The following is a 16123-nucleotide window of genomic DNA, read 5'->3' as shown; positions in this document are numbered from 1 at the left end:
AAGAGATTATAGTTGAAAACTTCCCTAATATGGGAAAGGAAATAGTTAATCAAGTCCAGGAGGCACAGAGAGTCCCATACAGAATAAATCCAAGGAGAAATACACCAAGACACATATTAATCAAACTGTCAAAAATTAAACACAAAGAAATCATATTAAAAGCAGCAAGGGAAAAGCAACAAAGAACACACAAGGGAATCCCCATCAGGTTAACAGCTGATCTCTCAGCAGAAACTCTACAAGCCAGAAGGGAGTGGCAGGACATAATTAAAGTGATGAAGGAGAGAAACCTGCAACCAAGATTACTCTACCCAGCAAGGATCTCATTCAGATTTGATGGAGAAATTAAAACCTTTACAGACAAGCAAAAGCTGAGAGAGTTCAGCACCACCAAACCAGCTTTACAACAAATGCTAAAGGAACTTCTCTAGGCAAGAAACACAACAGAAGGAATATACCTACAATAACGAACCCAAAGCAATTAAGGAAATGGGAATAGGAACATACATATCAATAATTACCTTAAATGTAAATGGACTAATTGCTCCCACCAAAAGACACAGAGTGGCTGAATGGATACAAAAACAAGACCCATATATATGCTGTCTACAAGAGACCCACTTCAGACCTAGAGACACATACAGATTGAAAGTAAGGGGATGGAAAAAGATATTCCATGCAAATGGAAATCAAAAGAAAGCTGGAGTAGCAATTCTTATATCAGACAAAATAGACTTTAAAATAAAGACTATTACAAGAGACAAAGAAGGACACTACATAACGATAAAGGGATCGATCCAAGAAGAAGATATAACAATTGTAAATATTTATGCACCCAACATAGGAGCACCTCAATACATAAGGCAAATACTAACAGCCATAAAAGGGGAAATCGACAGTAACACACTCATAGTAGGGGACTTTAACACCCCATTTTCACCAATGGACAGATCATCCAAAATGAAAATAAATAAGGAAACACAAGCTTTAAATGATACATTAAACAAGATGGACTTAATTGATATTTATAGGACATTCCATCCAAAAACAACAGAATACATATTTTTCTCAAGTGCTCATGGAACATTCTCCAGGATATATCATATCTTGGGTCACAAATCAAGCCTTGGTAAATTTAAGAAAATTGAAATTGTATCAAGTATCTTTTCCAACCACAATGCTATGAGACTAGACATCAATTACAGGAAAAGATCTGTAAAAAATACAAACAAATGGAGGCTAAACAATACATTACTCAATAACGAAGTGATCACTGAAGAAATCAAAGAGGAAATAAAAAAATACCTAGAAACAAATGACAATGGAGACATGATGGCCCAAAACCTATGGGACGCAGCAAAAGCAGTTCTAAGGGGGAAGTTTTTAGCAATACAATCCCACCTTAAGAAACAGGAAACATCTCGAGTAAACAACCTGACCCTGCACCTAAAGCAATTAGAGAAAGAACAAAAAACCCCAAAGCTAGCAGAAGGAAAGAAATCATAAAGATCAGATCAGAAATAAATGAAAACGAAATGAAGGAAACGATAGCAAAGATCAATAAAACTAAAAGTTGGTTCTTTGAGAAGATAAATAAAATTGACAAACCATTAGCCAGACTCATCAAGAAAAATAGGGAGAAGACTCAAATCAATAGAATTAGAAACGAAAAAGGAGAAGTAACAACTGACACTGCAGAAATACAAAAGATCATGAGAGATTACTACAAGAAACTCTATGCCAATAAAATGGACAACCTGGAAGAAATGGACAAATTCTTAGAAATGCACAACCTGCCAAGACTGAATCAGGAAGAAATAGAAAATATGAACAGACCAATCACAAGCACTGACATTGAAACTGTGATAAAAAATCTTCCAACAAACAAAAGCCCAGGACCAGATGGCTTCACAGGCGAATTCTATCAAGCATTTAGAGAAGAGCTAACACCCATCCTTCTCAAACTCTTCCAAACAATTTCAGAGTAAGGAACACTCCCAAACTCATTCTACGAGGCCACCATCACCTTGATACCAAAACCAGGCAAGGATGTCACAAAGAAAACTACAGGCCAATCTCACTGATGAACATAGATGCAAAAATCCTCAACAAAATACTAGCAAACAGAATCCAACAGCACATTAAAAGGATCATACACCATGATCAAGTGGGGTTTATTCCAGGAATGCAAGGATTCTTCAATATACGCAAATCAATTAATGTGATACACCATATTAACAAGTTGAAGGAGAAAAACCATATGATCATCTCAATAGATGCAGAGAAAGCTTTCGACAAAATTCAACACCCATTTATGATAAAAACTCTGCAGAAAGTAGGCATAGAGGGAACTTTCCTCAACATAATAAAGGCCATATATGACAAACCCACAGCCAACATTGTCCTCAATGGTGAAAAACTGAAACCATTTCCACTAAGATCAGGAGCAAGACAAGGCTGCCCACTCTCACCACTATTATTCAACCTAGTTTTGGAAGTTTTAGCCACAGCAATCAGAGAAGAAAAGGAAATAAAAGGAATCCAAATTGGAAAAGAAGAAGTAAAGCTGTCACTGTTTGCAGATGACTTGATACTGTACATAGAGAATCCTAAAGATGCTACCAGAAAACTACTAGAGCTAATCAATGACTTTGGAAAAGTAGAGGATACAAAATTAATGCAAAGAAATCTCTGGCATTCCTGTACACTAATGATGAAAAATCTGAAAATGAAATCAAGAAAACACTCCCATTTACCATTGCAACAAAAAGAATAAAATATCTAGGAATAAACCTACCTAAGGAGACAAAAGACCTGTATGCAGAAAATTATAAGACACTGTTGAAAGAAATTAAAGATGATACAAATAGATGGAGAGATATACCATGCTCCTGGATTGGAAGAATCAATATTGTGAAAATGACTCTACTACCCAAAGCAATCTACAGATTCAATGCAATCCCTATGAAACTACCACTGGCATTTTTCACAGAACTAGAACAAAAAAATTTCAAAATTTGTTTGGAAAAACAAAAGACCCCGAATAGCCAAAGCAATCTTGAGAACGAAAAAAGGAGCTGGAGGAATCAGGCTCCCTGACTTCAGACTATACTACAAAGCTACAGTAATCAAGACAGTGTGGTACTGGCACAAAAACAGAAAGATAGATCAATGGAACAGGATAGAAAGCCCAGAGATAAACCCACGCACATATGGTCAACTTATCTTTCATAAAGGAGGCAGGAATGTACAGTGGAGAAAGGACAGCCTCTTCAATAAGTGGTGCTGGGAAAACTGGACAGGGACATGTAAAAGTATGAGATTAGATCACTCCCTAACACCATACACAAAAATAAGCTCCAAATGGATTAAAGACCTAAATGTAAGGCCAGAAACTATCAAACTCTTAGAGGAAAACATAGGCAGAACACTCTATGACATCAATCACAGCAAGATCCTTTTGGACCCACCTCCTAGAGAAATGGAAATAAAAACAAAGATAAACAAATGGGACATAATGAAACTTCAAAGCTTTTGCACAGCAAAGGAAACCATAAACAAGACCAAAAGACAACCCTCAGAATGGGAGAAAATATTTGCAAATGAAGCAACTGACAAAGGAGTAATCTCCAAAATTTATAAGCAGCTCATGCAGCTCAATAGCAAAAAAACAAACAACCCAATCCAAAAATGGGCAGAAGACTTAAATAGGCATTTCTCCAAAGAAGATATACAGACTGCCAACAAACACATGAAAGAATGCTCAACATCATTAATCATTAGAGAAATGCAAATCAAAACTACAATGAGATATCATCTCACACCAGTCAGAACGGCCATCATCAAGAAATCTAGAAACAATAAATGCTGGACAGGGTGTGGAGAAAAGGGAACACACTTGCACTGCTGGTGGGAATGTGAATTGGTACAGCCACTATGGAGAACAGTATGGAGGTTCCTTAAAAAACTAAAAATAGAACTACAGTATGACCCACCAATCCCACTACTAGGCATATACCCTGAGAAAACCATAATTCAAAAAGAGACATGTACCAAAATGTTCATTGCAGCTCTATTCACAATAGCCCAGAGCTGGAAACAACCTAAATGTCCATCATCAGATGAATGGATAAAGAAGATGTGGCACATATATACAATGGAATATTACTCAGCCATAAAAAGAAATGAAACTGAGCTATTTGTAATGAGGTGGGTAGACCTAGAGTCTGTCATACAGAGTGAAGTAAGTCAGAAAGAGAAAGACAAATACTGTATGCTAACACATATATATGGAATTAAAAAAAATGTCATGAAGAACCTAGGGGTAAAACGGGAATAAAGACACAGGCCTACTTGAGAATGGACTTGAGGATATGGGGAGGAGGAAAGGTAAGCTGTGACAAAGCGAAAGAGAGGCATGGACATATATACAGTACCAAACGTAAGGTAGATAGATAGTGGGAACCAGCCACAGAGCACAGGGACATCAGCTCGGTGCTTTGTGACCGCCTGGAGGGGAGGGATGGGGAGGTTGGGAGGGAGGGAGATGCATGAGGAAAGGGATGTGGGAACAGATGTAAATGTATAACTGATTCACTTTGTTATAAAGCAGAAACTAATAAAAAAATTATCTTTGAGCCGAAAAGGAAAAAAAAGAAGTAATCAATAAAAATTATTAATATACTCTCTCAAATAAAAAAAACAAAAAAAGAATTTAGCCATGGAGCAACTAAGCCTGTGCACCAAAAGAACTAAGCCTGTGCTCTAGAGCCCGCAAGTCACAACTACTGAGCCCACGTGCCACAACTATTGAAGCCCATGCACCTAGAGCCCGTGTTCTGGAACAACAGAAGCCACCGAAATGAGAAGCCCGCACACTGCAACGAAGACCCAACACAGCCAAAAAAAAAAAAAAAAAGAATCCAGTAAACATTTGCCTGGGTGGTGATAGGATTTGTTTTCCAGGTTAAATGAGGCTCACTTGGTATAAAATCAATGCACACACTGAAAGTGTACAGTTTATTTATTTTTATATCCATACCCATTCAAGATGCAGTCGTGATGGGAATATTTTCTAGAAAGTTGGCACCAGTAAGAGTGATGTTTAGGGGAACATAAATCAAGGGAAAAACAACACAAAAAGTTCACATACACACACAGAGTCATACCACTCATTTCACATACAGACACACCCAGTCTCATGCACACAAACCTACACCATCTAACCGTAATAAAGCTTCTTCTTGGGACTATAGTAATTGGTCACATTACTTGTAAATCACTTTCTATCACCAGGACTCTACTCTCATTCCCAGCACAAATTTGGAATCAGTTTGTCCTCTACACTAAAACCAGCAAGAATGTCCCATTTTCTCATCTTCAAAGTTCTTCCTCCCCAAGTGACTGATTCCATCATACATATCGGTTTCATGTTCTGTGAAGGTCACCTGCAATTACAGAAGAGAAAACACTATGAGGATAAGATCACAGTGATGCTCAGGTCTTTTGATCATTTGCTGACAGTAGAAAACCTGATAAGAAACAGTGGTCCAGGGAACCCAGCAAGGGTTATCAGAGCAAACCTACACAGGGTGAAAAGCAAGAACTTTGCTGGGAGGATGGAACTTCCAAGTCCATTTAGGTTGGAAATTACAGAATTCTTTTCCTAGAGGAAAAATCGCTGCAGGAGAGAGAGCTCCGTACACTACAGGCTGTAATGGATGCTGTCAATTGTAATGTCCTGTGGAGTCAGGCACCATGGGTTGGTAATAGTCTCTCACTCCACAATCTCCCAACTAAGGGAATTGTATGTATCTGGAAGGAATAACCTCAAATATTCATAACTTAATTCTATTGAAAGAGAAATAAAGCAATATTTCTATCTCAGACCAGAAGAAATCTAGCTTACCTTGGGGATACACGAAGGCTTTTCTTCTGTCCTATCATGGTGCATGTCATCCGCCACATCCTCAGGGAGAGCTGGAGGGACACAGAGTAACTGTCAGGACACTGGTGATGCTGCTCAGGAATTACTCAGGGCCTTTCTTCTCGATGAGGACATGGGGTGGTGTGTATGGATGTGGGAGGTTAGTAAGTGTGGGCTGAGCTGGTGTTGGGCCATCCTCTTTGGGGGATGAAGGAAGGCACAGGACAAGAGGAAGGAATTGAAAACCGAGCTTTGGCTTTCTAGCTAAGGGGAGCCTAATCAGAAGGGAAGGGTCGATCTAAAAAATGGTAAACACTAAAATGCATGCTCTGTTTCAATGACACAGACCCATGACCCAACATGCCTCTTTTGAGCTTCTGCTAAATTGCCACTGTCTCTTGATTTTTCCCAGATCACTCTTTCCCCAGCATCCACAATTCCAGCTACTGCATTTGTCATGTCTTCTATTGTACAATATTTTGTACTTGATTAACAGCAACCTGTATTAAAGGACTGAATTCAATACTAGACAAAATATGCTATATTTATTCACTAATCACTTGTCTTAAAGAAAATCAAATACATAAGATTTGACAAAACTGAAATCCTACCATTTAGATACAGCCACTATCAATCGTATCATATTTTACTCCCAGTCTTTGTTTTCTATAAAATGTATGTATGCGCACTGTGTCAGGGGCTGTCCATACTCTTGGGAGCTGTTCCATAAGTGGGACAATTCATTATGAAGAGGGAGCCCGGACTGAGCACAGCCTGTCTCTAACCCAGCTGTGCAGGAGAAGTGTACAGGCTAACAGTCAGGTTCCACATTGAGTCCTTGGGTGTGGGCTACAGGAATTGACCAATTCTAAAGCTTATGTTAATGTTATCCAATACAATAAAATAGCTCCCTGATTCTTATCTGCTTTTGGCCTTGTTTAAGCAATGACACCAGCACTGACAGATATGACCTGTACTGTATACATGGGGTCTCACACCTCTCAGAATCTGTGAGCTGACCAGGAGAATGCAGGTCTTGAGGTGAATTTCACATTAATGACTGTGCCAAAGTCAACTGATAAGTCCACCCATAGCTGCCCTGGATTCTGTGACCACTAAGGCCACCTGATGGGCAAGGTCTGGACCTTTGGAGATGCTAGGACTTCCAGCCAAAGATATGGATGCAGGGACTCCCTTGCTCCATGACTGAGGATCCCTTGGCTGAGTGGTAAGTGCAGGTCAGGGATACAGAGCACCCACATTGGGACCCACCCCTGGGTTCTCACTTTGGCTTTTCCACTTAGGAGGTCAAGAGCTGAGAACATTTATCTCTGCACCATCTCCTTCTGAGGAAAAGGAATATTAACCAAATCTGGGCAACAGCTGTGTTGAGGGAAGAACAAGGTAGTGTACAGACAGTGTGCAGTGGTGATGAGCTTTGTTGACAGGTGAATTGTGCTGTGTAAGAGGGAAATATCTCCTCAGGAAACACACACACGCTTATGCATGCAGGTTCACAAACACACCACATAGGCTCACACATGGACCCCACCCCAACCCTGATACACACAAACCCACATCATCTAAATGATGCAGTTACTTCCAGGACCATAGAACTTGGGCATGGCTTTTTACTGGGAAATCAGTCTCTAGCTCTACACCCCCAGCCCTCATCCCTGTAGGGACCCTGAATCAGGGTGTCTCTCCAAGCAAAGCCAGCAAAAGAGTCCCACCTTCTTCATCATCTAGATTGTTCCTCAGCACAGGGGTGATCTCTGAATACGTACCGTTTTTGTTTGCTGTCCTATCCACCTGTGATTAGAGAAAAGAAAACAGTGTAAGGATCTCAGCATCCTGTGCTCTGCGGACACAGGTATTTCATCTCTTTTTTTGTCCTCAGAAAACCAAATTGGGAACTGTTGTTGAGTCAATAGCCCCAAAAGAAACCAGAGAAGACAGCTGTGGGAAAGGCTGGAGCTTTGCCTGGAAGATCTCTCAGGTCCAATTTGAGGGGCAAATACAAAAGTCTATTTCAAGGAGGGAAATTTTCTGCTGAGGAAAGTGTGTCTGACTATACAGTTTCTAACTGATGTAGCCATTTTTTAAATGGACTTTTGAATGAGTTATCTGTTGGGAAAGACCTTCAATCAGCATTCATCCAACCAAGCAAAACTGTATACATCAGCTGTCTTGAACATTGTAGATCTTCATATCTGAAATCAATTGGAAAAGAAAAAAATGAAGCAAACTTTTAATCTCTGATAAATAAGGGGAGCTTACCTTGGAGGTAGAAGGAGCCTCGTCAACTGCCCTCACATAGGGCTGTTCTTCCAACAGGTCCTCAGGGGGCTCTAGGAGGACACAGGGTAAGTGTCAGGACACTGGTGATGCTGCTCAGGAATTACTCAGAGAGCCTCGTTAATGTGGACACAGGGTGGGAGTGTATGGGTGCAGGTGGTTAATGAGTGTGGACTGAGGTGCTGTTGGACAAACCTCCCTGGTGGGTGGAGGAAGGCAAAGGGGAGGAACATTTCAGAAATGAGGAAGAGAACCTTTAGCTTTCTAGCTGTAGGGAACCTAATCAATTTGAAAGTGTCAGTCTGAAAAAGCTTAAACACTAACATTGCACTATGTTTCAGTATAGAGTCCCACGGCCCCTCTGCCCATTTCAAAGTCCCTCCAAATCCCCCTTCTTCTTGAAATGTTACAAGACTCTTTCAGCTTCCTTCTAATCAAATCTGTCGCTCCTTCATTCATCGTCCATTCTGTTGGAATTTTGACTTATTTTATTGTGATGAAATATACATATTTATGCTTTTCATAATTTTTAAGTAGACAGTTCACTAGCATTTCTTACTTTCACAATGCTGTGTAGCCATCAACACAATCTACATCTTAATCTTTTTCATCATTTCAACGTAACCTCTGTACCCATTAAATCATAATCCACCTTACTCCTGCCTCCTGACCTTGGTAATTTCTACTTCCGGTGTCTGTGAGTTTGCCTACACTAGGTTCCTCATACTAGTGGAATCATATAATATTTGTCTTTCTGTGCCTGCCTAATTTCACTAACAATAATATATTTTTTATATTATTTGGATCATTCATTTTGTAGCATAAGTCAATCTTTAATTCCTTTTTATGGTTGAAAATTATTCCATTCTGTGTATATATCACATTTTATTTATCCATTCATCACCTCATGGACTTTGGATTGTTTCTATCTTTTCGCTACTAAGAATAATGCTACTATGAACATTAGTGTACACATTTCTGTATGGCACCATAATGGTGACAAATAATATTGTACATATTTCAAATATCATTGAATATAACAACACAAGGGGTGACTCTTAGGTGAACTACGGACTTTTCATTAGTAAAAATATACTTACATTGTTTCACTAATTGTAACAAATGTACTTCACCTATGCTATATATTATTAATAGCTGAAACTGGAGTGATAGGATACAGGAATTTTCTGTACTGCATGTACAACTTTTATGTCAATATAATCCTGTTCTAAATAATGTCTAATAATTTAAAGAAATCTCAAAACATGGTTTCAGGGAGGGATGTGTTGTTGCTAACGTTCAAAAATCAGCTAAAGTCTAAACCGTAACTAGAGACCATCTTCACTCTTAAACATGAACCAAATGTTGAATTTTAAATGTATGTTTACTTCCATGGTTAAAACAGTACCAGCTGGCTTAGTAAGTTTCAATTTGAACACATGGAATAAAAGAAGAATACTGCTTAATATTTCATAGCTTTTTCTTCAATATGAGGCACTGAATCAACTAGAATAATTATTCTTGAGTGAACCTAATGAAAAATTTTCCACAGTACCTTCAGCTGGGTCATTTATAGGGTGCCCCCTAAAATGTGGCCAGATGCGGAACTTTTTCAGCCAGCCTGGGGTTGATATTCTTGACCTCTGATGAGTGTTATTTCTTCTGGCACTCTGGGAGCAGCATCCTGGGAAATGCATTACAATAGAGACAATTATTGACATCTTGCTGGCAGAAGACAATGGGGAAATTAGCAATAATTTATTCACAGTTCAATCCTTTGGTCCCTTTCCTCACCAGCGGCCCAGCAGAGCCTCCTGAAACAAAGTTGCACTTAGGAAGATATTGCAGTTTGGTATGCAGTGCAAACACCCAACAGACATGTTTTGTGGGCAAATATCTTTATTTAACTGAGAATGTCTAGAAACTCAGCAAACCATTGGGACCATGACTGATGGACTGGGTTCAAATCCCGTTTGGAAGAAGCATGTACTTGGGAATGATATGTAGATCCCTCTTTGCCTCAGTTCCCTGTTCTGAGATGTAGAAATGTTAATATGGCCTACATTTAGCATTATGTCATGTGGCCAAAAATGATTGAATACAGGTAAAATGTTTGAAAAATAAAGGACCGGTGCTTCACAAATTCTCTATAAATGTTCAATCCTGAATGATGGCAAGAAGAAGCTGGATATTTCGTAGCTGTTGAAAGGAGAGAAGGGATTTGACGGCTCCAAGTAAAGGGGGATTCAAGCTTACTCTTCAGCTTTTTCATGGGAACAATGCTTTACAGCTCATGGAGAATATCCATTATCATGTCTGACACCCAGCCCTGTTGGGGGTGAAGGGGAGGGCAAAGTGGGGGCTGTAACCCATATGTTATGGTGGAGGGTGTGGAAATTTAGAGAGATAAGTGTCTGTCCAAGAGTCACAACCATGATGAATGATGGATCACGGACAGGACAGACAGAGCCAGTGCCCACCCTGAGATCAATACCTGGGGTAGATCTCTTGGGTCTGTCTTCACTGTATGCAGTGTTTCTTGCCCAGCACACAGAAACAGAGTCGGCACAAGTGATGGAAGACAGACTTTCCACAGGAGAAGGACATTTCGTTTCCTTAGCACAGAATCCGATAGTGAATATTAGCCTCAAAGGAGAAAGGTGGAGTGAATTTCCTCCATCTACTCCTGGAGGCTCCTTCTTTCTCGGACTCCTCCAGAACTGGGTGTGGCATGTGGGTACAAGCATGGGCTCCCTGCAAAAGGAAGGAGGCCTGCCTAGCACTAGGTGCTTCAGGTAAGGGGGGAGGACTCATCCCGAGGCTCTAATAGGAAACACAATGAGGGAAGTGGCAGAGAGATGTATCATAACCATTCAGAATGCTATGAGACCTACTAAGAGATGAGATTTCTTATTAAATTAAGTTGTAATTGACCCAGTAGTAGGGATGCTGAAACCCAGTTGTGTTCATTAAGAATCCAGCCATGGAGCAACTAAGTCCGTGCACCACAACTACAAAGCCTGTGCTCTAGAGCCCGCAAATCACAACTACTGAGCCCACGTGCCACAACTATTGAAGCCCATGAACCTAGAGCCCGTGCTCTGGAACAAGAGAAGCCACCGAAATGAGAAGCCCGTGCACTGCAACGAAGAGCCAACACAGCCAAAAAAAAAAAAAAAGAATCCAGTAAACATTTGCCTGGGTGGTGATAGGATTTGTTTTCCAGGTTAAATGAGGCTCACTTGGTATAAAATCAATGCACACACTGAAAGTGTACAGTTTATTTACTTTTATATCCATACCCATTCATGATGCAGTGGTGATGGGAATATTTTCTAGAAAGTTGGCACCAGTAACAGTGATGTTTAGGGGAACATAAATCAAGGGAAACACAACACAAAAAGTTCACATACACACACAGAGTCATCCCACTCATTTCACATACAGACACACCCAGTCTCATGCACACAAACCTACACCACCTAACCGTAATACAGCTTCTTCCTGGGACTATAGTAATTGGTCACATTACTTGTAAATCACTTTCTATCACCAGGACCCCTACTCTCATTCCCAGCACAAATTTGGAATCAGTTTGCCCTCTACACTAAAACCAGCAAGAATGTCCCACTTTCTCATCTTCCAAGTTCTTCCTCCCCAAGTGACTGATTCCAGAATACATACCGTTTTCACGTTCTGGGAAGGTCACCTGCAATTACAGAAGAGAAAACACTATGAGGATAAGATCACAGTGATGCTCAGGTCTTTTGTTCATTTGCTGACAGTAGAAAACCTGATAAGAAACAGTGGTCCAGGGAACCCAGCAAGGGTTATCAGAGCAAACCTACTCAGGCTGAAAGGCAAGAACTTTGCTAGGAGGATGGAACTTCCAAGTCCATTTAGGTTGGAAATTACAGAATTCTTTGCCTAGAGGAAAAATCGCTGTAGGAGAGAGAACTCTGTACTCTACAGGCTGTAATGGATGCAGTCAATTTTAATGTCCTGTGGAATCAGGCACCATGAGTTGGTAATAGACTCTCACTCCACATTCTCCCAACCAAGGGAATTGTATGTATCTGGAATGAATACCCTCAAATATTCATAACTTAATTCTAATGAAAGAGAAATAAAGAAATATTTCTATCTCAGACCAGAAGAAATCTAGCTTACCTTGGGGATCCACGGAGGCTTTTCTTCTGTCCTATCACGGTGCATGTCAACCGCCACATCCTCAGGGAGAGCTGGAGGGACACAGAGTAACTGTCAGGACACTGGTGATGCGGCTCAGGAATTACTCAGGGGCTTTCTTCTCGATGAGGACATGGGGTGGTGTGTATGGATGTGGGAGGTTAGTAAGTGTGGCGTGAGCTGGTGTTGGGCCATCCTCTTTGGTGGAGGAAGAAAGGCAAAGGACAAGAGGAAGGAAATGAAAACAGAGCTTTGGCTTTCTAGCTAAGGGGAGCCTAATCAGAAGGGAAGGGTCGATCTAAAAAATGGTAAACACTAAAATGCATGCTCTGTTTCAATGACACAGACCCATGACCCATGCTTTGAGCTTCTGCTAAATTGCCACTGTCTCTTGATTTTTCCCAGATCACTCTTTCCCCAGCATCCACAATGCCAGCTACTGCATTTATCATGTCTTCTGTTGTATGATATTTTATACTTGATTAACAGCAACCTCCATTAAAGGACTGAATTCAATCCTAGACAAAATATGCTATATTTATTCACTAATCACTTGTCTTAAAGAAAATCAAATACACAAGATTTGACAAAACTGAAATCCTACCCTTTAGATGCAGCCACTATCAATCGTGTCATATTTTTCTCCCAGTCTTTGTTTTCTATACAATGTACGTATGCCCACTGAGTCAGGGCCTGTCCATACTCTAGGGAGCTGTTCCATAAGTGGGACACTTCGTTATGAAGAGGGAGCCCGGACTGAGCACAGCCTGTCTCTAACCCAGCTGTGCAGCAGAAGTGTACAGGCTAACAGTCAGGTTCCACTTTGAGTCCTTGGGTGTGGGCTACAGGAATTGACCAATGCTAAGGCTTATGGTAATGTTATCCAATACAATAAAATAGCTCCCTGATTCTTATCTGCTTTTGGCCTTGTTTAAGCAATGACACCAGCACTGACAGATATGACCTGTACTGTATACATGGGGTCTCACACCTCTCAGAATCTGTGAGCTGACCAGGAGAATGCAGGTCCTGAGGTGAATTTCACATTAATGACTGTGCCAAAGTCAACTGATAAGCCCACCCATAGCTGCCCTGGATTCTGTGACCACTAAGGCCACCTGATGGGCAAGGTCTGGACCTTTGGAGATGCTAGGACTTCCAGCCAAGGATACGGATGCAGGGACTCCCTTGCTCCATGACTGAGGATCCCTTGGCTGAGTGGTAAGTGCAGGTCAGGGATCCAGAGCACCCACATTGGGACCCACCCCTGGGTTCTCAGTTTGGCTTTTCCACTTAGGAGGTCAAGAGCTTAGAACATTTATCTCTGCACCATCTCCTTCTGAGGAAAAGGAATATTAACCAAATCTGGGCAACAGCTGTGTTGAGGGAAGAACAAGGTTGTGGACAGACAGTGTGCAGTGGTGATGAGCTTTGTTGACAGGTGAATTCTGCTGTGTAAGAGGGAAATATCTCCTCAGGAAACACACACACGCTTATGCATGCAGGTTCACAAACACACCACATAGGCTCACACATGGACCACACCCCAACCCTGATACACACAAACCCACATCATCTAAATGATGCAGTTACTTCCAGGACCATAGAACTTGGGCATGGCTTTTTACTGGGAAATCAGTCTCTAGCTCTACACCCCCAGCCCTCATCCCTGTAGGGACCCTGAATCAGGGTGTCTCTCCAAGCAAAGCCAGCAAGAGAGTCCCACCGTCTTCATCATCTAGATTGTTCCTCAGCAGAGGGGTGATCTCTGAATACGTACCGTTTTTGTTTGCTGTCCTATCCACCTGTGATTAGAGAAGAGAAAACAGTGTAAGGATCTCAGCATCCTGTGCTCTGCGGACACAGGTATTTCATCTCTTTTTTTGTCCTCAGAAAACCAAATTGGGAACTGTTGTTGAGTCAATAGCCCCAAAAGAAACCAGAGAAGACAGCTGTGGGAAAGGCTGGAGCTTTGCCTGGAAGATCTCTCAGGTCCAATTTGAGGGGCAAATACAAAAGTCTATTTCAAGGAGGGAAATTTTCTGCTGAGGAAAGTGTGTCTGACTATACAGTTTCTAACTGATGTTGCCATTTTTTAAATGGACTTTTGAATGAGTTATCTGTTGGGAAAGACCTTCAATCAGCATTCATCCAACCAAGCAAAACTGTATACATCAGCTGTCTTGAACACTGTAGATCTTCATATCTGAAATCAATTGGAAAAGAAAGAAATGAAGCAAACTTTTAATCTCTGATAAATAAGGGGAGCTTACCCTGGAGGTAGAAGGAGCCTCTTCAACTGCCCTCACATAGGGCAGTTCTTCCAACAGGTCCTCAGGGGGCTCTAGGAGGACACAGGGTTAATGTCAGGACACTGGTGATGCTGCTCAGGAATTACTCAGAGAGCCTCGTTAATGTTCACACAGGGTGGGAGTGTATGGATGCAGGTGGTTAATGAGTGTGGACTGAGGTGCTGTTGGACAAACCTCCCTGGTGGGTGGAAGAAGGCAAAGGGGAGGAACATTTCAGAAATGAGGAAGAGAACCTTTAGCTTTCTAGCTGTAGGGAACCTAATCAATTTGAAAGTGTCAGTCTGAAAAAGCTTAAACACTAACATTGCACTATGCTTCAGTATAGAGTCCCACGGCCCCTCTGCCCATTTCAAAGTCCCTCCAAATCCCCCTTCTTCTTGAAATGTTACAAGACTCTTTCAGCTTCCTTCTAATCAAATCTGTCGCTCCTTCATTCATCGTCCATTCTGTTGGATTTTTGACTTATTTTATTGTGATGAAATATACATATTTATGCTTTTCATAATTTTTAAGTAGACAGTTCACTAGCATTTCTTACTTTCACAATGCTGTGTAGCCATCAACACAATCTACATCTTAATCTTTTTCATTATTTCAACGTAACCTCTGTACCCATTAAATCATAATCCACCTTACTCCTGCCTCCTGACCTTGGTAATTTCTACTTCCGGTGTCTGTGAGTTTGCCTACACTAGGTACCTCATAATAGTGGAATCATATAATATTTGTCTTTCTGTGCCTGCCTAATTTCACTAACAATAAAATATTTTTTATATTATTTGGATCATTCATTTTGTAGCATAAGTCAATCTTTAATTCCTTTTTATGGTTGAAAATTATTCCATTCTGTGTATATATCACATTTTATTTATCCATTCATCACCTCATGGACTTTGGATTGTTTGTATCTTTTGGCTACTAAGAATAATGCTACTATGAACATTAGTGTACACATTTCTGTATGGCACCATAATGGTGACAAATAATATTGTACATATTTCAAATATCATTGAATATAACAACACAAGGGGTGACTCTTAGGTGAACTACGGACTTTTCATTAGTAAAAATATACTTACATTGTTTCACTAATTGTAACAAATGTACTTCACCTATGCTATATATTATTAATAGCTGAAACTGGAGTGATAGGATACAGGAATTTTCTGTACTGCATGTACAACTTTTATGTCAATATAATCCTGTTCTAAATAATGTCTAATAATTTAAAGAAATCTCAAAACATGGTTTCAGGGAGGGATGTGTTGTTGCTAACGTTCAAAAATCAGCTAAAGTCTAAACCGTAACTAGAGACCATCTTCACTCTTAAACATGAACCAAATGTTGAATTTTAAATGTATGTTTACTTCCATGGTTAAAACAGTACCAGCTGGCTTAG

The 16123-nt window shown here is 40.5% G+C and overlaps 1 protein-coding gene across 1 annotated transcript; it reads right to left on the bottom strand.

Annotated features, from left to right (window-relative positions):
• Positions 1-5000: 5000 nt before the first annotated feature.
• LOC309798087 (uncharacterized protein) lies at positions 5001-14619 on the bottom strand. Its single transcript, XM_082646405.1, has 8 exons — positions 14193-14619; positions 12395-12465; positions 11909-11933; positions 9780-9908; positions 8207-8277; positions 7714-7738; positions 5909-5979; positions 5001-5447 (listed from the first exon to the last, which is right to left on the bottom strand). The coding sequence occupies exons 2-8, from the start codon at positions 12437-12439 to the stop codon at positions 5346-5348; spliced, it is 468 nt and encodes a 155-aa protein (XP_082502531.1). The 5' UTR covers positions 12440-12465; positions 14193-14619; the 3' UTR covers positions 5001-5345.
• Positions 14620-16123: the final 1504 nt, after the last annotated feature.

Source organism: Mesoplodon mirus (genome assembly GCF_964341445.2).
Source record: "Mesoplodon mirus genome assembly, contig: HAP1_SCAFFOLD_1605, whole genome shotgun sequence".
In the NCBI taxonomy this organism is placed as follows: Eukaryota; Metazoa; Chordata; class Mammalia; order Artiodactyla; family Ziphiidae; genus Mesoplodon; species Mesoplodon mirus.
Note: the sequence above shows the minus strand (reverse complement) of the source record. Positions and strands in the feature narration are given on the sequence as shown.

Coding starts and splice junctions, on each gene's coding strand:
- LOC309798087 (XM_082646405.1), bottom strand. CDS start 12,439: ATGCACCGTGATAGGACAGAAGAAAAGCCTCCGTGGATCCCCAAG. Junction 11,934..12,394: donor AGCCTCCGTGGATCCCCAAG/GTAAGCTAGATT, acceptor CTGTAATTGCAG/GTGACCTTCCCAGAACGTGA. Junction 7,739..8,206: donor AGGCTCCTTCTACCTCCAAG/GTAAGCTCCCCT, acceptor CTCTAATCACAG/GTGGATAGGACAGCAAACAA.